At 41.5% G+C, this 25,369-nt stretch overlaps 1 protein-coding gene across 3 annotated transcripts in view; it reads left to right on the forward strand.

The window, feature by feature from the left end:
- The window catches only part of LOC124741106 (BTB/POZ and MATH domain-containing protein 4-like), a 56,480-nt gene that overhangs the window by 13,850 nt on the left and 17,261 nt on the right, over nt 1-25,369 (forward strand). For 2 of the 3 annotated variants that reach the window (XM_047248642.1, XM_047248643.1), the window contains exon 3: nt 18,832-19,411. In XM_047248642.1, the coding sequence (XP_047104598.1) occupies nt 18,832-19,411 (580 nt within the window). The remainder of the gene's footprint in view (nt 1-18,831; nt 19,412-25,369) is intronic. The other variant, XM_047248644.1, reaches the window with a different exon arrangement.

The following is a 25,369-nucleotide window of genomic DNA, read 5'->3' on the forward strand; positions in this document are numbered from 1 at the left end:
CCTTAGTATGGTCCTGTCCGTCCCTTGTCATGTTGGTATAAGAAGCTGCCCCTCTGGCCACTTCCGTTTGTATTTGTGAGCCACCCTCAGGAAGGGACCAGGTCAGTCTGTCCATGGCGAACGTCTGAAGTGGTAAGATCTCCGGCTAATCACGTGTCTGCTAAGTCCGTAGGACAATGGATTTCTTAAGTTCAGCCTAACTGAAAATTTAATAACCTTTATTTCAGGTTTAGCTCTAAAATATCTAATGTTATCTTAAATTGCAGCGCAGTGTAATTCGAGTGTGAAGTTCAGAATATATTCTGGTAGTTGCTTTGTCACTACTTTGTGAGCAAAGTGGAACCACGTGTTGATCAGTAACTCTAACTAGCATCATCAATCTTCATTGCGAATGTGCGTGAGATTATAACATCTCGTCTTGACAATATTTTTCAATATAGCAACTTTTCTTTATGTTCAACCCACGTGGGGTGTACTTTGTGAGACCAGTAACACGTGCTTATACAATTGTTTGACCCATCAGGTTATTAGTAAGACGATAGTAACCACTTCGAGGTTATTCTTTAGTAAATTGCTTTTCGATCTAATTTATTTTAATTATCAAAATTATTGTGGAGTTACACTCTTTGTGTAAACCAAGTTGACCACGTGAAGCATGTGGTGTAATCATCAAAGTAGCCCTCAGCTATTCTTTTCGGGAAGATTTCACAGAGAGTTAGTATGAATTTAGTATACCAGTGTGTGGTAATTACATGACAGACAGGATTGTGCTACGAACGTAACTTCTTTGGGTGAAAATTGAATCAGTTGGTTGTGGTTAATTTCCTCTTGCATATGTTTCAACGTTCTTCGTGTGTTTTTTATGAATGCAGTGTTGTATGCAGTCTCCCAATCTTGGCTCCGTATTTGATGTGTTCCATAAGATTACAATCTCACATTTTCACAATCCTAAATAAGGCACCAGCTTAGTTATGAATCGAGTTTAATATGCTGAAATTTCAATGATCAATGTTAAAATAAATTTCCAAATATAAACTGATTTATTTCTTTTTATTTAAATTCTCTTTTTTACATACATATCACCGGTTGTCGTATGACTATTAAAAGATTGTAATTAATGTTAGTCTGGTTGGGAATTTGGTAAGCTGGACTGGTTACCTTGAGAAACAGTTGCTCAGTAATGAAAGGTTAACTTCCCCAAACAGTTCACAGCTTTTAACCCGCATTTATTGGATATCAGTTCCGCTTACACCACAAAATAAAGCAACAACATTAGACATGTTTTTTTCTATTTTTTTTTTTTAAATATCAAAATTCTTTACTAAGTCCGATAATACAGTATGATGAAAAAATAAACACAGATGGTTCAAGCTTTTCCATAAAATGATTAGTGTTAGAGTGATCATTGCAATAAATCCCAGATGGCATCAGTTACCTTGCCTATGCTCTGTCTCAGCATTCAGTTATTAGAAGGTGGAAATTTGAAGAAATGCCTGTAATTTACGTAGTAAATTTATGAGAGGGTACAGAGCCAAATTTCAAATGAGACTTAATATATAAGTGCCCAGTTACCGGACTGATTGTATGCCAGCAGAATAGGGCAATGTAGCAAAAGTGACAAACTGTTTTCATCCATGTGCTTTGAGACTACAATCCAGTTATTTATCCATTCTATCAGATCTTCTTCTTTCACATTAACAGGATTTAATCCACGGAGGAAACAAGCCCATCTCAGCTGGTCATCTGTAATGTTGTTGCTTTATTTTGTGGGTTGAACATAAAGAAAAGTTGCTATATTGAAAAATATTGTCAAGACGAGATGTTATAATCTCACGCACATTCGCAATGAAGATTGATGATGCTAGTTAGAGTTACTGATCAACACGTGGTTCCACTTTGCTCACAAAGTAGTGACAAAGCAACTACCGGAATATATTCTGAACTCCACACTCGAATTACACTGCGCTGCAATTTAAGATAACATTAGATATATTAGAGCTAAACCTGAAATAAAGGTTATTAAATTTTCAGTTAGGCTGAACTTAAGAAATCCATTGTCCTACGGACTTAGCAGACACGCGCTTAGCCGGAGATCTTACCACTTCAGACGCTCGCCGCGGACAGACTGACCTGGTTCCTTCCTGAGGGTGGCTCACAAATACAAACGGAAGTGGCCAGAGAGGCAGCTTCCTATACCAACATGGCAAGGGACGGACAGGACCATACTAGGGATAGAAACCTCTTTGCTTTTAGAAAGCGTAGCTACCTGTTGCGACGTTGGTCCTACTGTTCTCTAGCAGACAGGCTTGTCTGCTACCCTCAAGCATGCAACTAGAAATACATTTGCTCATTCATCCTCTCACACAGAAGGGAAGGGGGATGACAGTATCTTATCATATACAGTATATAAAAGAAAGCGGATGTAGGTTCCGTATGAGACTGTGTGACATGAATTACATATAAACTGTGTTTTAAAGTGTAGTAGTGTGACAGATGGTTCTTGTTTATGTGTAAAAGTAACACGTTTCACTGCTCAGTCTCCTCCCAGATAGTCAGAAACGCCACAGTAAATTTAGAAGAGGAATTTATGCCGTAAATGACAACAGATTTAAGAAATTAACATAAAATGAATCCAGCAGAGACCTTTCACTAGTTTATTTAATCACGGTAGTCTTATCTCTGGTTTGAGACGTCCCCGCCAGCGCCGTGTGAATGCGAGCGTGTGAAAGCTTCCCTTCAGCTGCCTGAGCCACCTGTTGCCTGCTTTTCTTATTCAAACACACTAGACTAGTAGCCTACTTGAATATATCGAGGTTCTATTTTTAGAACAGCGAGAGATGATATAAAATAATTATACCTCATTTGTTCAGAAATCTCTCTCGTCCAAGGGTCACACAAACTTGTATTCAGTACTGTTCGTTGCTCCTGCATGATAGGCTATATGTACGTCAGACGTTATTGTTATGCATGTAGCATAACTGGCAGAGTCGGGCGAGACGCACCCGTGGTACACACAGGCGGGAACTTGTTGGGGTAACTGCTTTGGCCCACAGGGCAGTCATAAGAATACTGCGAGGGAACTACGTAACATCGTTGGGTATCAGTGTATCACTGCCTTTGGTATTGTAGAAAGCTCCAGTTGGAATGCCATTTGGTCATCATGTTGCGTATACAGGGTGTTTTTCAAATGGTTCAAATGGCTCTGAGCACTATGCGACTTAACTTCTGAGGTTATCAGTCACCTAGAACTTAGAACTAATTAAACCTAACTAACCTAAGGACATCACGCACATCCATGCCCGACGCAGGATTCGAACCTGCGACCGTAGCGGTCGCTCGGTTCCATACTGTAGCGCCTAGAACCGCACGGCCACTCCGGCCGGCAGGGTGTTTTTACCACCGTGTACAAACTCTAGGGATTGATCGATGACAGCATGCGGAACAACAAAAGTCTAACGAACTTACGTCCGGAAATGAATGATTTCCACGCTAGAGACCACTTATTCAATCATACACTGTTACGAAGACTGCAGTCTAACAGTCGCTGTACCACGCAGCTACAGTTACGGTATGTACTGAAAATGCTTTCCATGTGCGTCAATACATGCGTGTATACGCGCCGTAGCGTGCTCTGTGTCACACGCTCGCACCGGCCAGGCTGCATACAAACAGCGTCATAGGCAGGATGAATACGCTGCTCCAGTGTCTCCTCATCTGGAATGCGCTCTGCTCACACGATACTTCTGAGGTGGCCTCATAACCAGAAACCGCACCAGTCGAGATGCTGTGAACAAACAGGCCATGCAAATGGACAACCTTCTCCAATCCATCAACCAGGGAAGACACGATTGAGATGCGTCCGAACGTTATCGGCAAAGTGGACTGGAGCCCCATCATGTAGCAGCCACATAACCATTAGAGTCATGAGTAGCACTTCTTCCAGCAAGACGCCCGCCAGTAATGCCGATGGTTCCGGCCTATTAGGCGACGTGGAAGGAAGACTGGTCCCAAAATATGGCCGCCAGTTATCCCGACCCACACATTCCGGCTGCACCGATGCAGATGATTCGCTGTTATGGCCGTTCTGCATACCATCCCACAGATGGCTGTTATGAGAGTTGAAGACACCATTCCACGTAAATGTTGCGCCATCTGTGAATAGGATGAATGACACAGATCCCGGAATCGTGGTTACCTGGTGAAGAAACCATTGACAAAACTTGTCCCGATGTGGAAAGTCTGTCGTCAGTAAGTCCTGCACGCACTGTAACTGATAAGGGTAGTACCAGTTGTCATGGAGAACGTTTCACACGGTCGTCTGGCTTACCCTGTAGTGGTGGGTCAACAGCCTGGTACTGAGATGGCGGCCGCCTTCCACAGTGCTGATTACATTTTCTTCCAACTCTAGTGTCTGATCATTTCGGGTACGTCCTTCATGACTTCCTGCATCCTAGGTCATGATGTGCGAGAAACAGTATCACCCTCTAGGAGGATATCATGCATACTTTAACTGTAGCTGCATGGTATTACACTGCAGCTTCTGTAACAAAGAATGACTGAATAAATGGTCTCTGGCATAGGGACCCCATGCATTTCCGGACGTCATTCGACTTTTTTTGTTCCTTATCCTCAAATTGATCAACCACTAGAGATTGTACATGGTAGAAAAAAATCACCTTGTGTATTCCATAGACCCTTACAGTGACAAAAGTAGTCTGTCTGTGGAACGTATTGGCAGAATTTTCACAAAGGTTTAGCAACGCACCTTTAGCTGTGCTATGTCCCACAGTGTAACTTTTTTTTTTTTTTTTTTTTTTTTTGAGAGAGACATTCTGATGTTGCAGAGTTCATCTTTGACAGGCAACTGCAAAATGTGACACGAAACCAACTAAATGGAGAATCCAACAGTTCCCATTCCTATTTACTCATAATTTCGTTTACAAACCGACTTCCTCTATTTGCTTCACGTCAAAGTAAAATCAGATATGACAGATAAATTCTCCTCTAAGAGTCACGTCCTAAGACTTCACATAAATTTTACACATTTTTAGTGTTAACTGTATTAAAATCCTACAATATACTCAGTTTTCGTACGCTGTGTACCATCAGAAACGTATTTTGTGCTATAACATCAATTGCGATCAACATTTATCCTCGATAAAAATTATCGGAGTAGCAACTTCATTCAAAGAAACATTTATCCCATGTTTAATTGTGTATCAATGTTAATAAACGTAAATTTTATCTAATTTTCATAAGTTACCAGTGATGTGTGGTACGTATGTCGTAGAAAATCAGTGTTTGTGTAGCGCTTGTTGTAAGCAACATGTCGTATCCCATTGTCTGCATTTACCGTAAACTAACGATAACTTTCATTTGGTTTTCGACTACAACCTCTAATAATTTCAAGAGATTAGTAGCGTTTATAGAAGGTGCTACAGCAGGTATATTGGAAACATCGATTTGCCTACGGACTGCTTCATATCTTAACAGTGACTAGCTATACTTGGAGCTTAACTGCTTCAGAGCATAAAAAAGAATCTGCAGGCTTACTTCAATTGTACCTGTTTACTGTTCTGTAGAACATTACGCCATCCACAACACACTGCAGCCCTACTGTGAACACGGTCCTCGAACGTGGGAAGAGTTAGCTGACGTTTATAAGATCAGTCGCCTGGAAGCTACTGTATATGGGTGTTCCTGGAGAGTTACCAGCAGTCATGTATCAGATATGCCACAAATACCTGATTTACTACCATGTCCTGCTGTCGCTTCTACAGGGAGTACATGACCTGTCCCCGCTGATCCACTTGGCTGTCAGCAGCTTGTACAGGAAGTACATGATCTGTCACCACTCATCCACTTTGGTGGGAGCGACATGTCAGTGGCAGGACTAGGCTTCCTGTACAGGGGTGGCGGGGACCAGGGATGACTCAGCACGTGGTACTCATCACCCTAACCAACGAATCTGAGGTGCTGTCTTCCACTGAAACCGAAACTGAGTCACTCAGACTCACTTCAGCTGATGGTATGTTCTGTGTCAAGAACAGGCAAACGCAAAAGGGTAGGATCTATTAACAGTAGGAAGTTCAAATGGACGGCGAGTAAAGGTATTCCTTAGGGAAATGGCGAAAAGAGAGAGATTGGAGGGAACACTAAGTGTACTCAGTGTGTATGGCTGGCAGCCTTATTCAGCCTGCTGAAAAGGCCATTCAGTCATCTTCTGAGGGAGTGGGGTGCTACTGGCTGCCGCCTGTGCTCTGCGGCCACGATTGAATCATTCAACTGGCAGAGAACCTTCAGAAAGCTCATCTAATTTCAGTGAGACTCTCAATTTGCAGCAGTGTAAAAGTGATCATGCACTTCCCGTTCTGAATCGAATGGAACGACTGACTCAGAGTTCGAAGGGTCTGTGACAAAGCAGGCTGAAATATCTTGGACTTGCATGCTAGGGTTAAGTACTCTAGGGACACACCAAATGGGTCAGGCGTGTGGTACACATCAGAGGCTGCTACTCAGGTAGCACCTGCTATAAACGCTACTAATCTCTTGAAATTATTAGAGGTTGTAGTCGAAAACCAAATGACAGTTACCGTTAGTTTACGGTAAATGCAGACAATGGGATACGACATGTTGCTTACAACAAGCGCTACACAAACACTGATTTTCTACGACATACGTACCACACATCACTGGTAACTTATGAAAGTTAGATAAAATTTACGTTTATTAACATTGATACACAATTAAAAATGGGATAAATGTTTCTTTGAATGAAGTTGCTACTCCGATAACTTTTATCGAGGATAAATGTTGATCGTAATTGATGTTATAGCACAAAATACGTTTCTGATGGTACACAGCGTACGAAAACTGAGTATTCAGCAGCCACTGATGAAGTGAAAGCACCTCTCAACTATCGGTATTATGGCAAGATGTACTAAACTGACTTTGGAGATGAATATGAATGAGTGACTGCAACATGATGCATTTGTTGAACCTTTTGCTGCACAGTTGTTTTATATTCTAGGACTTTGTCTCTTTGACACAAAGGGCTGAGCGTTTTTAATTTTAACCTAGGCCTTTACTTGGGAACATGGGAAGTGGGAGGCATTAAAGATGAAAGTATTCTCCTTGCCACCAAGAGTTAGTATCTGCTTTCTAATTTTCTTATCTGACAAGGTCTAGAAATAGAAAAAAAACTAGCTCTTATTAAATATTTCGCTAAAATTAAGTCTTAACACAGGAAAGAAATGTTTAGATACAGGTACTGTAGACTGAGGTGAAGTAAGTGAACTTAGGGAACAGTCCCTCTCTACTATCCTACGCAGTTGGCACAGTTAGGAAATGGAGCCTGAACTTAAGTAACAGAACTTCCAACCGTGTCCTCCTCTAGCATTCCTTTTACTCAACAGTATTTGTCGATACCAGTATTATTTTCCGAATTTAGGACAGGTCAGTATTATCTCAGTTGATTTTCGGAAAACTTTCAGATAATTTTATATACGGTATGTTATATTTCGAGCTAAAATTTACGAAAAGGAACTATTTTCATAAGATATTTTAGTTCTGATGTTATAACCGACACGTATTAATTGTGGATATATAGCTAAAATAATTTTTTTGCAAACACTGCAAATTGCTAATTATTGTCACACTTAAAATTTCTATAATTAATTACGTAACCCTGTACTGTTTACTGTATTTGTTTCTGGATTCATTTATGAAATAATAATCCAAATTAATAATGTAAATAAAACTACAAGGGATTCATATGTTAAGAAAAGTGGTAAAACGTTTGGAATATTGTTATTTCCTCAGAGTAACAGAGTCGTAAGCATGCTTATGATGTGATGGGATGTATTTTTGTGCGAACAACTTAATTTCGGCTTTCTTAACCTCAAAAATCAAAATACTGTATGATATACTAAAATGTGAGAAAACATATCTACATACAAAAATTTTTCCAACAACAACATTCAAATTTATTTGGTTTAAACCAACTGCGAGGACCTGATCTGACATTTACATCTTCAAGAATCAGACCCCTAGACAAGAAGAACTGGAGCCAACTCAACATGGCACGCTAAGCATACTAGAAAGATTATTGTAAACTACGCATGTCTCAAATCCTGATAACAAACTTTGCTTAATGTGGATAATAATGGGAGGAGAAAGGGGGGGGGGTGAGATTACAGACTGACGGAATGGTTTCAGTTTTCCAGTCAGATACCGTCCGCACAGTCCACCATTAGGATGTCAGGACTAAGGACACCTAGGTCCTGGGAGTCGGCTGTACTCAGTATCGAGGGTGGGGAAATTCGTTCTCACGGATTCTAATTTCCAATATGTAGGGGAAGGCAGATGTAAACGAACTACATGTTAGTAAGAGAAAGGACACTTCTAACAGATCTTTTCTAAGAGTAGTTCATTTCAACTAGTTCGTTCATGAACTACGGATCCCTAAACATACCTATTCATCGATGTCAGTGCCGTCAAGTTCTGCGTTTAAAACAAAGTATCAGGCGAAGCGACTGTATTTCTGTGCATTGATACTGCAATGAATCAGAATGAAGTTCTTAAAAATTCAATCAAGTTCCTGAATTCGTTGATTTGCCAGGCCTTTCGCTGCACGGTTTAAATCTGAAAATTTGCTTGGCTGTCATTCCTCTTCCAAACATATAGAAACTACGATTTTGCAGCGGTACCACGTTTTCTGCAAAAAACGATGATAATATCATTGAAGCCACAATGTTAAATGGGAACATGGCAGGAGAAGATATACTGCTACGACGCATCGCAACGGTCCGAGCAGGTATGCCGTTCAAGTTGAAAGGTTTGCTGTTCCCGATGCGTCTCACATTTTCAGAGACCACCAACAAAGCGCCGGCCGAAGTGGCCGAGCGGTTCTAGGCGCTTCAGTCTGGAACTGCGCGACCGCTACGGTCGCAGGTTCCAATCCTGCCTCGGGCATGGATGTGTGTGATGTCCTTAGGTTAGTTACGTTTAAGTAGTTCTAAGTTCAAGGGGACTGATGACCTAAGATGTTAAGTCCCATAGTGCTCAGAGCGATTTGAACCAACAAAGCACAGGGATGTTCGCTACAAGTCTGAGTGCTAAGTTTTTGCGAATCCACGCTTCACGAATGCTGCATGTGTCATGATTTATTCGTGTGTGCACCAGTCAGAAAAGGAGAAAAAATTCAGTAACCAAAATATTTGACTACACAGAATTTAAACAGAAATACTTCCTTTGTTTTGAGCGGCATGAATCACATGCCCAGTACTCGGTATAACTCGAAAATCGAGTCTTAAGTAATTAACGTGGCTGAAATAAAAGTACTGCGTTGGTCTGTGTATATCAAGCGATAAATATGAAAAGAAGACGATTGTCTGTGATTAGTACTTTTAAAGGAGTACGTGTGTGTTCACAGGAAGACAAATGAGAAGAACATTTAATGACTAAGCTTGCTAAGTTATGTCTGGATATAAATACGAAGCTACATAACCACCGGAATGTTTTCCGCGTTGTTACAAGTGTGTGAAAGGAAAAGCCAACGGGCAATACGCAAAGAACGTACTGGATTACTGGTATAGTCCTGCGTATTCAATTACAGAGACATATAAACAGGTAGAACACGGCGATGAGGTCGGCAACACCTGAAAAGGCAACAAGTGTCTGGCAGCGTTGTTAGTTCGGTTACTGCTGCTACAATGGCAGGTTATCAAGATGTAAATCAGTTTGACCGTGGTGTTACTGTCGGCGCAGGAGCGACAGGACACAGCATCTCCAAAGTAGCGATGAAGTGGGGATTTTCCCGTACAACCATTTCGTTGAAAGTGACAGAAGTGCAACGCTTCCGCAAATTGCTATATATTTTAATGCTGGGCCATCAGCAAGAATCAGGATGCAAACCATTCAAGGAAACATCATCGATATCGGCTTTCAGAGCCGAAAGCCCACTCGTGTACCCTTGATGGCTGCATGACACAAATCATCGCGCCTCGCCTGGGCCCGTCAACACTGAGGCTGGACTGTTGATGACTGGAAGCACATTTCCTGGAAGGGTGAGTCTCGTTTCAAATTGTATCGAGTGGGTGGAGGAGTACGAGTATGGAAACAACCTCATCAATCTGTGGATACTGCATGTCGGCAGGAGACTGGTCAACCTGGTGAAGGCTCTGTAATGGTGTGGGGTGTATGCTGTCGGAGTGATATGGGTCCCCTGATACGTCCAGATACGACTCCGGCAGGTGACGCAAACTTAAGCATCCTGCTTGATCACCTGCATCCATTTGTGTCCACTGTGCATTCCGACGGACTTGGGCAATTCCAGCAGGACAATGCGAAACGTCACACGTCCAGAATTGCTACAGAGTGGCTCCAGGAGCACTCTTCTGAGTTTCAACACTTCCGCTGGCCACCAGACTCCCCGACATGAACATTACTGAGCATATCTGGGATGCCTTCCAATGTGCTTTTCGGAAGAGATCTCCACCTCTTCGTACTCTTACCCTGCAGGATTCATGGTGTCAGTTCCCTCCAGCACTACTTCAGTGTTAAGTAGAGTCCATACCATACGTCGCCTTGCAGCACTCCTGCGTGATCGGGGGGCGGGGGAGGGGGGGCGCTATACGAAATTCCTTTGGTTCTTCAGTGTATATAACATGCAAATGCTTAGCGTGTTTAGTTATTTATACGTCCAAATCATATACCTTCCTACGTAGACAGACATACATGGTCCAATGGGTATAAGTACACATATTTCTATCGGTGACTGAGAGCAGTCTACTAAACAATACCATATCAGTACTTACACCATTTGCAGATTAATAATTATAGCTGTTACAGAGCGTATATTTTTAGATCTGTTAGAATTTGCAAGTGCGGATGGCACAAGCAAGTCATTAAAAATGTACCTTCCTGTGGTCAGAAGTTCAGGTCCTAAAGTGTGGATGCGTAGAGGCGAAACGAAAGTTTATAGTGACAGGGGTAGTCCACTTCGAGGTATAATTACGACGGTGCAGTACGTAAAATATATAAAAAAACTAAACATGGTTCCTAAATACTTAAATGCCTGTACAACTAAAGTTAATCCTATTAATCTTTAAATTCTGTGTCAGAAATCTTTAACTGTGTGTCAGAAAAATCTGGTAAAAACATAGAGGTAATATGTATACAGCAGAGACGTCTGTCGTTATTCAGGAATGAGACCAGATATTATAGGTAAATCCTAGAGAATTAATAAAATACACACAACAGTATAGTGTTCACTGACGAATCAAAGACGTAGACTGAAGCAATCGCCTGTTCTCTGCTGACCACCCAGGGGCAGAAACCCTAAAGGAGGAACGTAAGAGAAGAATTGTGAGTACATTTTGAGTATCGAGGAACACGATCTGTAGTCTCCAGACAGACTTGCATAGGGAGAAAAATATCTTTACAACCCGTCTTCCGTGTCGACCAAATTGTTTTGACATGGAATACGACGACCGTGGTGCAGTATAGCTTGCCGTTCTCAGTAGGGAGTAGTGTATCAGCTCTCCTGTAGGTGTGGCGGCCGTAGGGAGACATAATAGAATAACATTTAATGACTAAGCACTGTAAGATGTGTGTAGAGGGGGACATAACCACCGAAATGTTTGACAGAACACAAAATATAAACGTTTTCCGTGTGTGAAAGGAGAAGCCAAGATGCAATACACGAAAGATGTGTATGTGTGTATGCAGTGATTCTGTACACCTGTTTCAATATTGCCTACGTGTATAAGGGAAGTCCATGGTGTAAGTTGTTCTGAATCATCAGCTTAAAAGTCCAAACCCCACCTTTATTAACCGTTTACCTGTCAGGTAGCCGCGAGTGCATATTTCGTCCAAGCAACCCCTTTCCGTGGTCGTAGACTTCGCACACGGCTCAGCTCCAGAAACAGGTGTTCCTCCAGCAGCAGTGCGTGTCTGCGGCCAATCACGAGCAGACGACAGTTGACAGTGATCAAGGACAGCGACAGCACGCCAGTGGCGAGACGCAATCAATACCTTCACCGCACGATAACAACAGTGAAGTCACTAATGACAGTGCCACTAAAGCAGAGTTATTAAACACGGTTTTCCGAAACTCCTTCACCAAAGAAGACGAAGTAAATATTCCTGAATTCCAATAAATAACAACTGCCAAGATGATAAACATAGAAGTAGACATCCAGGTTGTAGCAAAGCAGCTTAAATTAATTAATAAAGGCAAGGTTTCCGGTCCAGATTGTATAGCAGTCAGGTTCCCATCAGATTATGCTCATGCGATTGCTCCATATTTAGGAATTATATACAACCACTCTCTCACAGAGAGTTCTGTACCTAAAGACTGGAAAATTTCTCAAGTCACACCCATACCCAAAAAGAGAAGTAGGAGTAATCCGCTGAATTACAGGCCCATATCACTAACGTCGATTTCCAGTAGGGTTTTGTAACATATACTGTGTTCGAACATTATGAATTACCTCAAAGAAAATGATTTATTGACACATAGTCAGCTAGGATTCAGAAAATATTGTTCTTATGAAACAAAACTAGCTGTTTATACTCATGAAGTAGTGAGGATTGCATGGAAAGTGACAGGGGATGTCATATTGATTTTATACTTTTAGATTTCCAGAAGACTTTCGGTACCATTCCTCATAAGCGTCTTCTAGCCAAACTGCGTGCCTATGGCATATCGCCTCAGTTGTGCTACTGGATTCGTGATTTCCTGTCAGAAAGGTCACAGTTCGTAGTAATAGATAGAAAGTAATCGAGTAAAACAGAAGTAATATTTGGCGTTCCCCAAGGAAGTGTTATAGGCCCTCTATTGTTTCTGATCTATGTTAACGTTATAGGAGACAGTCTGAGTAGCCGTCTTTAGATTATTTGCAGATGATGCCTCCACTTACCGTCTTGAAAAATTATCAGGTGACCAAAACGAATTGCTAAATAATTTAGGTAAGATAGCTGTATGGTTCGAAAAGTGACAATTGACCCTGAACGAAGAAGAGTGAAGTTATTCACTTTAGTACTAAAAGAAATCCACTGAATTTCGATTACGCGATAAGTTACACAAAACTGAAGTAAGGAAATTCAACTAAATACCTAGGGATTAATATTACAAATAACCTAAATTGGAACGATCACACAGATAATGTTGTGGGTAGAGCAAACCGAAGACTGCGATTCATTGGCGGAGCACTTAGAAATTGCAACAGTTTCGCCCTATTCTGGAGTATTGCTGTGTGGTGTGGGTTCCACATCTGGTGGGACTGACGGATAACATCGTAAAAGTTCGAAGAAGGACAGCTTGTTTTTTACTATCGCGAAGTAGGGGAGATAGTGCTACAGACGTGATACGTGAATTGGAGTGGCAATCATTATAACAAAGGCATTTTTGTTGCTACGGGATCTTCTCATGAAATTTCAATCACCATTTTTCTCTCCTGACTGCGAAAACATTCTGTTGGCGCCCACCTACATAGGGAGAAATGATCATCACGATAAAATACGAGAAATAGGGGCTCGCACAAAAAAATGTAAGTGCTCGTTTTTCCTGCGCGCCTTTCGAGAGTGGAACAGTAGAGAGACAGCATGAAGGTGGTTCATTGAACCTTCTGCGAGGCAGTTTGTTGTGAGTAGCAGAGTAATCACGCAAATTTTTATGTAGATATTGTAGCAGCAAGAATTAACGACCAGCCCCATGCATCCTTCCATCGCCCAAGTGTTCCAGGTGTCCAGGCATCGCCGTTGCTAGCCAGCTGGCACCCTCCAAAAGGACCCACAGGCAGTGACACGATCTGCCTCCCTCACTCCTCGTGTTTCTTACGAACTACTCCCTGTCTGTCAATTCTGTGCGCCTGTTTCAATGCCGTCTCTATGCAATAGCTCTGTCATTAGTAAAAGAACGCTATCCATGGAAGTAGGACAGACAATGGTTGCGTCAAGGCTGCTCCTGCGACCACTGGGTAGTTGTGGTAACCTGGTTTTCCAGCAGACTCATGCTCTCCTGTCCTGCACTCACATCACTGCGTTCGTTTTTCATTCATAATTGTGTCTTGCCTTCCAAAGTTGAAGAACGTGTACTTGCCTAAAGTGAAAGATGTAAGTGCAAGAGTCTGGCGTATTTTTGTGATTATATGGTTTAGTAAAGAAAGGCAAAACCTACGTTTCTAGCATTTGTAGACAGAGCCATTAAGCCCCAGAGCCATGGAACAGCGGTTGTGTTTCGCCAACACTATTGTCTACAGAACTGATGAACAGTGCTTTGATGTGAATATAGTTTGGTTTAGTGGCTAAGCCAACTTCATGTTGCGTGCGTTCGTCGATAAGCGTAAATGGCGCATCTGGGGGACTGAGAGTCTGCATTTGGCGGTCTAGAAGTCTCTTCACTCTCAACAGGAGATTGTGTGCAATGTCCAATCACCGAATAATCGGTGGATATTCCTTTGGTGACTACAGAATGGTACGTGAAGGTGTTGAAAAATGATTTCATCCCCATTATCGAAAGTGGCAGTGATTTCGACAAGATGTGATCTGTGCAAGTATGAGCTTGACCCATATCGAAGCACTGGAGTGTTTGATGTCCTTGAGAAGCACTTTGGAGACTGCATTCTGGCTCTGGGGCGCTCAGATTCCACTGGCGTGTGCCTCGATTGGATTCACTTTCAGATAAAACAGATATGCCATGCTTACCTGTATATGTAACACTTCTCTCACTTTCTACATATTCGTTGAATAGATTAAGAATAATTGTTTGTAGCACACTTCCTTGCTGGACTCATTTCTGAACATGTGTATAACCTGTGTAGAGCGCACACCAATAAAAGTCCTTTCTTTTTGTATACAGCTTCCACAGAACATATCAGTGTCTGTGCATATTCCTACTTTCTTCTATAACTCAAAGTTTATTTAGCCATTTTACATTGTGAAACATTTTCTGTATACCTACAAAAGCTGTGTATTTACATTTTAAAATTAAGTTTAAAGATATTATTCCTCCTTCGATACTTCGGGTTTTCATGAATCGAAGCTGACTCTGATAATCTTATGTCAACTGTTCGAAGACAATGGAAGCTTTTATTTTATGAGGCATCTACAACTAAGCTAAGACTTCGGTAATATTAGTATTTTAAGACATCCCTCCTTCTAGGATTAATATAATGATGTTTCTCTAGAATCTAAGGACAGTTTTCCCTCTTCATATATGTTACACTTAGGAGTATATAACACACTTATGATTTCGATTCCTCCAGGTTCGAGAAAGTCAGCAGGAATGTTGTCTTTCCCTTGTGCTTTCTTGTTCCTCAGGATTCTCAGAGTCAGTTGATACAAAATAACTGCAATAAATAATAATCATTTAACACGTCGTTTAAAGGATCAACCTGATCGTCTGATGTAGTAACTGGAACTGTGACTATCTTCAGCACTAATTATACCTTGTAATAAAGAACTTATATCAAGAAAGATTAGTTATCAATGCCATCTGGAACAATGTGGTAGCGTGACATCACTTATGAAATGATGGCAAATATGTTAGTTGAAAAGGTGGCATATTCTCCATAACTGGCCCTGACATATCACCCTACAGTAATAGCTTCCAACCTTTCTGAGACCATATTCCCAGAGTGCAACCAGATACTAGCTAGGACTCGCAAACACATACACACACACCAAATCATCATCTTTAGCGATTAACTAAACTTTAAAAAGAAGAATATTTTGTTTGGTAATTTTTGTTTTCCAAATGATGAAACATAAATTATACTCAGCTTTTGTAGACGCTTTATTAAAACTCAGACTAATGAGTTAATGACACAATTTGTACTTGTTATTTGTAACATCCATTTTCCATGGAATGATGCAGCCTTTTTCATTGCATGTACTACTCTTCAAAAACGAAAGTTAACTAACGGTCTACACTGACAGTATGCACTTGTTAGAAAACATGTTTCCTCTACACCACTTCTCTCTCCCATGACAGTTGCTTCACCCTCTCGCTGCAGCCTTACTTGAAATGAATCAAGCTATAAACCGCGCACTATACTTATTGTTTGTAAATCATATGATTGCTGGAATCCTTACTTCTGAACTGTTAGAAACCGTAAGATTTCAACTTGCCACCCTTTTTGTCTGACTACACGCTACAAATAATAATAATAAAATGCTGTACACACCCTACAACAGAATAGTAGCCACTACATAGAAAGTACTGAGTTGAAGTTTAATTTATTTAGCACGAGGATTATGTGTGGAAGATGAAGCTCATACATCCATTTGACGAGCTCTATCTTCACCACATTGTGTCATTCGTTGATGCTATTATTTGAAAGTAAAAGTTAGCAGTAATAATAAGAGCGACGTTTTTTAAATAATTTAGTATTGTGAGCGAAACACAGTTAGGCACATTTGTTTTTATCCCTCACGAAATTTAATTTTATTCATTGTGGGTGGGGGTTGTAACTATGCTACTACTCTACACAATGTTGGGTCTTGTGATATTGTACTATGTCAGAAGTGGCCATCTAGCTATGCCTGCCACCTTGATGTAATGTTTCTAGAAAGTCATTACAGACTGTGATAGCAGTTAGTTGATCCCCTGTGGATATCAGTTCCAGCAGAGAAACGTGTTGGATTAGCAGTTAAGGACAGAGGGATACAGATTTCAGGCGTAAAATATCATTGTTGTCTTAAATAACTTTAGAAATCAGGACTGTGTGTTGAGTAAATTATGAATACAGTACCTTCTGACGCTCTTAGTATTGTGATAGATCTCCATTTTGATATTCTGAGCAAGTAATTGTAGAAAGACACTAACGACGAGAGGTCTCTATTCCTTCTGGGGCTTTTTATACAAACAAATGGGAGACTTTTAAGGGGAGATGTAATAGATTTTGGTCCAAAATTTCGATTTTTTTTAAAAAATGTCATTTTCTTGATCTACACAGTTTAATCTATATTGTGTACGAATTTTATCATGATAGCAGCTTTAGAAATGCCTTTATACTGTTAAACTGATTAAATCTGCACTGCTGGCCACTCCCACCTCTCCCAACAATTGGGAAACTGGTTGCTTCAGCGGAATTTTTGTCAGTGTTAAAGATATTTTCTTTCGATATCTTTGGCTGGCATCCATATCTTTGCCTGAAAACTTGCTTGTATGTGGTTTATTTACGTTTTGACAATACTAACACATATTAGTAGGTGGAAAGTTGAATTCGCAAATCTTTATGTGGAAGTCTAAATTTATGCATAATGGGTGGTGGAAAAATTGTGTATAGGAAATAGAGGTTTCAAGGAAATCGGTTCACCAACAAAAAAGAGGAATTAGCTAGAAATGAAGAACACAAGCTCTCAGTTTATCCACTGATGAAGCACCAATGCACAATCTGTGTCAAAAGACGATTATTAAACAACAAAAATATGGTTCCATTGGCTCTGAGCACTATGGGACTTAACTTCTGAGGTCATCAGTCCCCTAGAACTTAGAACTACTTAAACCTAACTAACGTAAGTACATCACACACATCTATGCCCGAGGCAGGATTCAAACCTGCGACCATAGCGGTCGCTCGGCTCCAGACTGTAGCGCCTAGAACCGCTTGGCCACTCCAGCCGGCGTTAAACAACAGAATTGAGTCGTATTCATATAAACACTCATTACCAGAACATGTTATGAATGCATTTAAACCCACATTGAGGTTTGTTGCAAAACCTTCTTTAATGGGGAAGTGTCTTTATGGAAAGAGACAAAATGCAAATGAAAGCCTCAATAATTTAATTTGGATTATATGCTCAAAAAGGACATTCTGTGGACTTGAAGTACTCGACATAGGTGTCTATTATGCAGTTATATGTCACAATAATGGAAATAATTGCAGAATTGAAGTTGACTGTTGGTATAGATCTTGATGTGTTTACAAGGAAAGCATTTTACACTGTCGAGAAAGCTAACAGGTCAGTGTCTTACCTGCAAATGCAGGCCAGGCAGATTCGAAGAGGAGAGAAGAGAAACCTGAAGGATGAGGAATATCAGTATGGAGGATTTTAAAATTGAGGTAAGCTTATTACATGTATAAATATGAGAAGAAAATCTTTGAACATCATTTTCTCTGTTTCACAATTTTTACGTTATTAGAAGTCTTTTCTCAAAAAGTATATGCTCTAAGGCTTTGAAATTTTCGTGAACTGTTCACAACGTGCTGCTGTCTCCCCGGAACTAAAAAATTCGAGATCCTACAAATACGTTCGGATTTTTAGTTGATTATATGCAGAAAAAGTTAATTTTGGATGTGCAAGATTAAAAACATTCTTAATGACACAATTTGTACCATAAGATTCAAAGCTGCGGTTCAATGGACTTATAACCTTCTTAGAACACTACATTATACATTTCAGATTAATTGCATGGTTAAAATATAAGTTATGGCTTTTTATAAGAAAACAATAAAAATTAAAAATTAAAATTAATGGCAAAATATTAATCCTGCTTATTTCAATATATTTTTCTGTTAAAACACTGCTCTTTTGTTTTATGCAAGGAAAATTTTAGAATTGTACATTAATAAATGTGGGTGTAATGATTTTTTAAATAAACATTTTCCATTACATACCTACTGAAACAGTTTTTCTTAATGATTTACATCTATTCGCTTGTGGCATCAGTCTGACACAGAAAGTATATCATATTGTTGCAAATGGCGTGTGATTGGAAAAATATCCTAACTGAAGGTTTATACAGATTTGATTGTGTGGCTCATACAAGTATAGAGGGTACTGTATGAGGGCAAAGGATTGCTCAGTGACACCATGTTCCAGAAGCCCTAACAGTGGGACGAGTTCATGAGGCTGAGGAGGCCACAGCCGTGGATCTGGGCGCCCTGCTGGACGCCGGGGACGGCGTTGTGGTGACTCTGCTGGCCGGGGACAATACACAGCTGGTGGCTCACAGGGCTATCTTGGCCGCCAGGAGCGCCGTGTTTGCGGGCATGCTCCGTCATCTCACCTTAGAGTCCAGCAGCAGCCAGCTCGCACTCTCCGACATAGAGGGCCCTGTGCTGCGCCAGGTGCTGGCACACCTCTACACCCTCCAGCCCCCACAGCTGCCCAGCATGGCGCCACAGCTGTTGGTCGCCGCTGACCAATACGGCTTGTCAGTACTGAAGGTGCAGTGCGAGCAACAGGTGGCTGCACAGCTGTCTGTCGAGACTGCATCAGCCACAGGTGTTCTCGCGATTCGGCACTCCGCTAACATGCTGAAGCAGGCTGCTGTCTCCTTCATAAAGGCCCACTTGCTCAGTGTGATGGCGACGCAGGGCTGGGATGAGGCTGTAGTCAACGACCCACAAACTTTTATGGAGTTGGTTCACCTGATTGCAGAGACACCGACAGACACCAGGTAAGCATGAGACAAGCTGCTCATCTATGTTACACAGCTCTAAGTGTGCGTACTGACAAGCCTACAATGTCCACCACTAAGTGTAATTAGAGGTGCCTGCGTCATAAAATACACTACTATTCATATTGAAACGTCCCCTTAGAGAAATTATACATGACTGTGCTTAAACTGACACACAATATTTTTTTAGCGCTACGCAATCTGACTTTCAAAAATCCCTACAAAAGAATGGCCCTGACTAACATTAACCTATACCTTTCACAAATCACTCACCTCACAAAAATGTTCGTTACTCGAACTACTGCAATACAGCGAGCGCCACTACTGCCAGCTAAATAAAAGATTCAAACTTCTGAAGGCACTAACTACTGATAGGCATAGTTAGCAAATGATAGATTTTGATAGGGAACAAACAATGTATTTACCTCAATAGTGTTCAAAAGTCATAATGTATATAGCAGTTCATGACATCCAGTATTACAAATTTCAAAACTCCGCCATCTCTCTCCCCACATCCACGACTGCTGGCGGCTCACCTCCAACTGCGCAACGCTACGCGCTGTTAACATCCAGCTGCCCAACAGTACAATGGCAGACAACAATGCAAACTAGCCACAGACTGCACACAGCACAGCTAGTGATTTTCATACAGAGCGCTACGTGGCGTTACCAATATAAAAACCTAAACAGCCTACTTACAATATCCAGTTTCTTGTATACGCTATGTGATGAAAAGTATCTATACACCTGGCTGAAAATGACAAACAAGTTCGTGGCGCCCTCTATCGGTAATGCAGGAATTCAATATGGTGTTGGCCCATCCTCAGCCTTCATAACAGCTGCTGGAAGGTTTCTTTGGGCCCATTTTTCACGGAGTTCACGGCGTTCCAAAACATCCCAAAGGTGTTCTATAGGATTCAGGTCAGGACTCTGTGCAAGCCAGTCGATTACAAACATTATTCTCGTCTAACCAGTCTGACACAGCTCGTGTATTGTGAGCAGGTGCTCGATCGTGTTGAAAGATACAATCGCCATCCCTGAATTGCCCTTCAACAGTGGCAAAGGTTCTTAAAACATGAATATGGGAGTGTGGTGTGATATTGCCACGCAAAAGAACAAGGGGTGCAAGAACCCTCCACGAAAAACACGACGACACCATAACACCACCGCCTCCGAATTCTACTGTTGGCGCGACACGCACTGGCAGATGACGTTCACTGGGCATTGACCACAGCCACACCCTACCATCGGGTCGCCACATTGTGTGCCGTGATTCGTCACACCACACAACGTTTTTTCCACCGTTCAATGGTCCAACGTTTATGCTCCTTACACTAAGCGAGGCGTGGTTCGGCATTAACCAGCGTGATGTGTGGCTTATGAGTAGCTGCTCGACCATGAAATACAAGTTTTCAAACCTCCCACATAACTGTCATAGTACTTGCAATGGATCCTGATGCAGTTTGGAATAACTGTGTGATGGTCTGGATAGATGTCTGCCTATTACACGTTACCATCCTCTTCAACTGTCGGCAATCTCTGTCCGTCAAGAGACGAGGTTGGCCTGAACGTTTTGTGCTGTATATGTCCCTTCACGTTTCCCCTTCACTATCGCATCGGAAATAGTGGACCGAGTTATGTTTAGGAGTGTGGAAATCTCTGGTACAGACGTATGACACAAGTGACACCCAATCACCTGACCATATTCGAAGTCCGTGAGTTCCGCATAGCACCCCATTCTACTATCTCACGATGTCTAATGACTACTGAGGTCGCTTATATAGAGTATTTGGCAGCACAGTGCACCTGATATGAAAAACTCATGGTTTTGGAGGGTGTCTGGATTCTTTTGATCACATCATGTAAGTAATGTATTTACAGCTGCAAGTAGGATGAGACTCCAGCTGTACAGTTCTCTGACGATATATTAGAATTTGTGTTGCAGTGGAGCTCGAGCTTAGGCTTGCCACTTTATGGGACAGTTTGCCTCAACCACTTTGGCTATCCAAGCACTCTTCCAGACCTCCAAACTTCACCATGTGTCCACATCCTGCATTTGCACAAATGCTTTGATTCTCACTCAGAAAGAGACATACTTATTATTGTCATGGTCTTTCCTAGACATGTAAAAATTTTCCATTGTCTTTATTTGTTATGGAATATCCTCCATACATGCATGCATATCTGAGGGAACACACACTGCTATGACCGACAGCTGTATGAAATACAAGAAATGCATTCGGAACTGCTAATACAATGACACACCAAGTATACAATATAGGGTGAATGACTGGAAACTTGCAAATGATGTAAAAATAGAAAGCACAATTGATGTGCGGTTTCACAAAATTGATTAATAGTGAGGGACTCGTGTTATTCACTTATCAATAGATTGTAATAATACATAGAATAGGTTTTCTTGGTGAAAACATTCAATTCTTTGAAAGGAACAATGCCAGTGATACTAAACAACAAAAAGTAAGGTAAATTAGAATGTCCATGCTGTTTGGTGCAGGATTCTATGTGACTCAATTACGACATATCGTAGTTTGAAAAGTCCCCACGCCAAAACTTGTACCTATGGTCATCATCATCATCATCATCATCATCATCATTGGGTTGTCTGCCTTGCAGCAGGTTTTAACTGCCTAGCCCTCCATGCTTCTCCGTCTGCTGCGTTTCTCTTCATTCTTTGGTACCCACCTTGTGGCCTGCAGACATCGTCCAGCATCTGAAACCTTCTTCTGCCCTTCCTTGTCTTTCCAAGAAGGAATCGTTCAGTTGTCTCTACTAGAAGGCAATCTCTTCTTAGATTGTGGCCTATCCAGTTTAGTTTCCTGTCCTCCATCGCTAGCAGCATCCTCCGTTCTTCTCCAACTCTCCTCAGTATATCTGAGTAATTCCTAACTTTATCAGTCCAGCTGATCATCGTTCCACGCCATATCCACATTTCACAAGCTTTCTCTTTTCATTCTGCTTTATCAAAGTCCACGTTTCTGCTCCATACAAGGCCATGCTCCATATCAAGCACTTAACCAGTCGCTTCCTTAATTCCTTGTTTAAACAACTAGTTAAGAGTCTTCTCTGCTTTTGAAATGCCTCTTCCGCCTGAGCCATTCTCACCTTGATATCTTGTTGTGAGTCCGTATCTTCTTTAATCCAAGTTCTCAAATACTTGAATGCTCTTACCTGTTCTATGATTTCTGACTCCAAATTAATTTTTACTTTTCTTTTCTTTAGGCTTATGGCAATGCTTTTGGTTTTCTTTTTATTAATTGTCATTCCATATACTACAAAGACTTCATTCAGGTCATTTAGCACTTGAGTTAGCTTCTCTTGATTTTTTACGAGGATCGTCATGTCATCTGCAAATCTTATACATTCAATATTTTGTCGACCTATCCTGACGCCTTCTGTCAGCTTTCCAGTACTTCCTCCTGACAGATGTTAAATAAGATCGGCGAGAGACAATAGCCCTGTCTAACAACTCTCCCAATCCTGTTGTCTCCAGACATCTCATTACCTATTCGTACCCGAGCTTTCTGATTCAGGTACAGATTTGCCATCAGTCTTCTCACATTCCACTTTACTCCCTTCTTTTTCTAAAGACCTACCAGCTTATCGAACTGCACTCTATCAAATGTCTTTTCAAGTTTTATGAAGACAGCACCCACTTCTATGCTCTTTTCTATGTATCTTTCGCCGATGGTTCTTAGAAGCCCAATGGCATCTCGTATTCACCTTTCTCCTTACGAAACCATAGTGTTCTTCACCAAGTGTTTCTTGCAGTGTTCCATATAGCCTCCTATTCAGAATCCGAAGAACTACTTTTCCTACTTGCGGTAAGAGGCTGATTGTCCCGTGGTCTGCACACTTTTTACGATAATTAGTCTTTGGGATTGGGACTATTATACTTACGAGAAAGTCTTCTGCCTATTCACATTTGTCGTAGATGTAGTTGCAAAGAGAGGTCAACTCATTTTCGCCTGTTTCTTTTAAAATCTTCAAGATTTCCGCCGGAACGTCATCTACACCGCATGCTGTGTTTTTTCAAGTTCTCCCAATGCCTTATTTGCCTCTGAACCTAGGATAAAATCTCCTTTTTAATTTCATTTACTCATTCTTCCTCCTCAATCTGCAGATCAGAGTGTCTGTGGTAGCACACAATAAAGAAAAGCAGAAGTGCATACATTAGTTATGTGGATTCCGGCCAGCAACGTGGTAGTTGACCATCACAGGTTGTGTTCAAAAGCAGCACCAGAAACGGCAAAACACAGTTCCAGTCTGGTTTCAACGGCCGCTGCAGCGGAGATGTCCAAGAACGCTGCAGTAATACGTCGCTGCATATCATCGACTGTAGTCTGTGTGTCCCTGTAGACAGAGACTTTCTGCTTCCCACACAGAAAAATGTCTACAGGCGTAGAATCTTGGGAATGGGACAGCCAAGGTACACATCCTCAGCATCCAATCCAGCAATTTGGAAAGATTTCGTGAAGATATACTGCAGTACTTAGTGCGCTATTGGTTGAACAGCCATCATGTTGGTACCATAGGATCCTCCTAGTCTGCAGAGGAAGAGCAGAGCATCCATGGATTATGGCAGCTGTGATACTTGTTCGCGTTCAGATTTGCGTATATTAAAAACGGACCTGTGAACCGGCAGTTCACTATCCCACTGTATTTTGACGCCCATTGGTCGATGACGCTCCATCTGACGAAGCCGACAGCGATTGTCAACAGACCAACAGGGTATGTGTCGATGATTTACTTGGCACGTTTATTAACTGTGGCTTCATCACTGAACAAGATACATGATACACATGAGGTATTCTGTCTTAATGCCCATGTATAGAAGTTAACACGTTTGTCATAATCGTTTCCATGCAGTTCTTGATGGAGAGAGAGATGTGATAGTGGTGGAATATATGTCAGGGGACAATACGTCAATACGTACGACAATTGCCTGACTCGTGCCACGTCCCCATGCGATTACAGGGCAGCTAACGTGCGGATCAACTGCAACAGCAAGAAGCACTTTAATTTGCCCCTCTTCTGTCGTCACTTGTTTTTTTCTGTTACGCTGTCTGGGTATTACATTATCTCTTTCACGTGAATGGCCTTAGAGGTTGATAAATAATTGGTAAGACGCAAACTAAATTCCTGTAGAACAGGCCATGAAGGCCCAACGGTACCGACCGGCCGCCGTGTCATCTTCATCCCACAGGCGTTACTGGATGCGGTTATGGTGAGGTATGTGGTCAGCACACCGCTCTCCCAGCCGTACTTCAGTTTCCGAGACAGGAGGCACTACTTCTCAATCAAGTAGCTCCTCAGTTTGCCTCACAAGGGCTGAGTGCATTCCACTTGCCAACAGCATTCGGCAGACCGGATGGTCACCCATCCCAGCCCGATAGCATTTAACTTCGGTGATCTGACCAGACCCGGTGTTACCACTGCCTTGGCCCTAATTGGTGAGATGGCTGATGTCAGTTGGGATCTCTCTACACATACACTGTACGAGAGAGAAATGCATTCTTCCCAGACTCTACATACATAATACAGATGCCAGCTTTTACGACCTACTGCTTGGATTCTCAGACACTACCTGAATAGAAAGTCGAAATGCACTCAAGGTACACACAAGCACTCTGTAAGCAAACATTACAACAATGTACCTAGCAACGAAGCAGGTTCAATACCACAAATAAATGGCAGTGTCGAAATTTTTCAGAATATTGTATCTCGAAAACGACTCGCACTATAATCCTGCAACAAACACCACTGACATTTGATTTGTCCCACTTTTAATTTGTTAATGTCAATAGGAGTTGTTCTCTTTAGAAAAGTGTAATTTTTCACTAATAATATACTTCCTAGTTACTAATACAATCTTTTGTTTGGCTAAAAATACGAGCTCGCAGTTCCAATCCACTGTATAAGAGCAGCACATGAATAGCA

This window comes from Schistocerca piceifrons, unplaced genomic scaffold, assembly GCF_021461385.2.
Source record: "Schistocerca piceifrons isolate TAMUIC-IGC-003096 unplaced genomic scaffold, iqSchPice1.1 HiC_scaffold_1870, whole genome shotgun sequence".
Taxonomy (NCBI): domain Eukaryota; kingdom Metazoa; phylum Arthropoda; class Insecta; order Orthoptera; family Acrididae; genus Schistocerca; species Schistocerca piceifrons.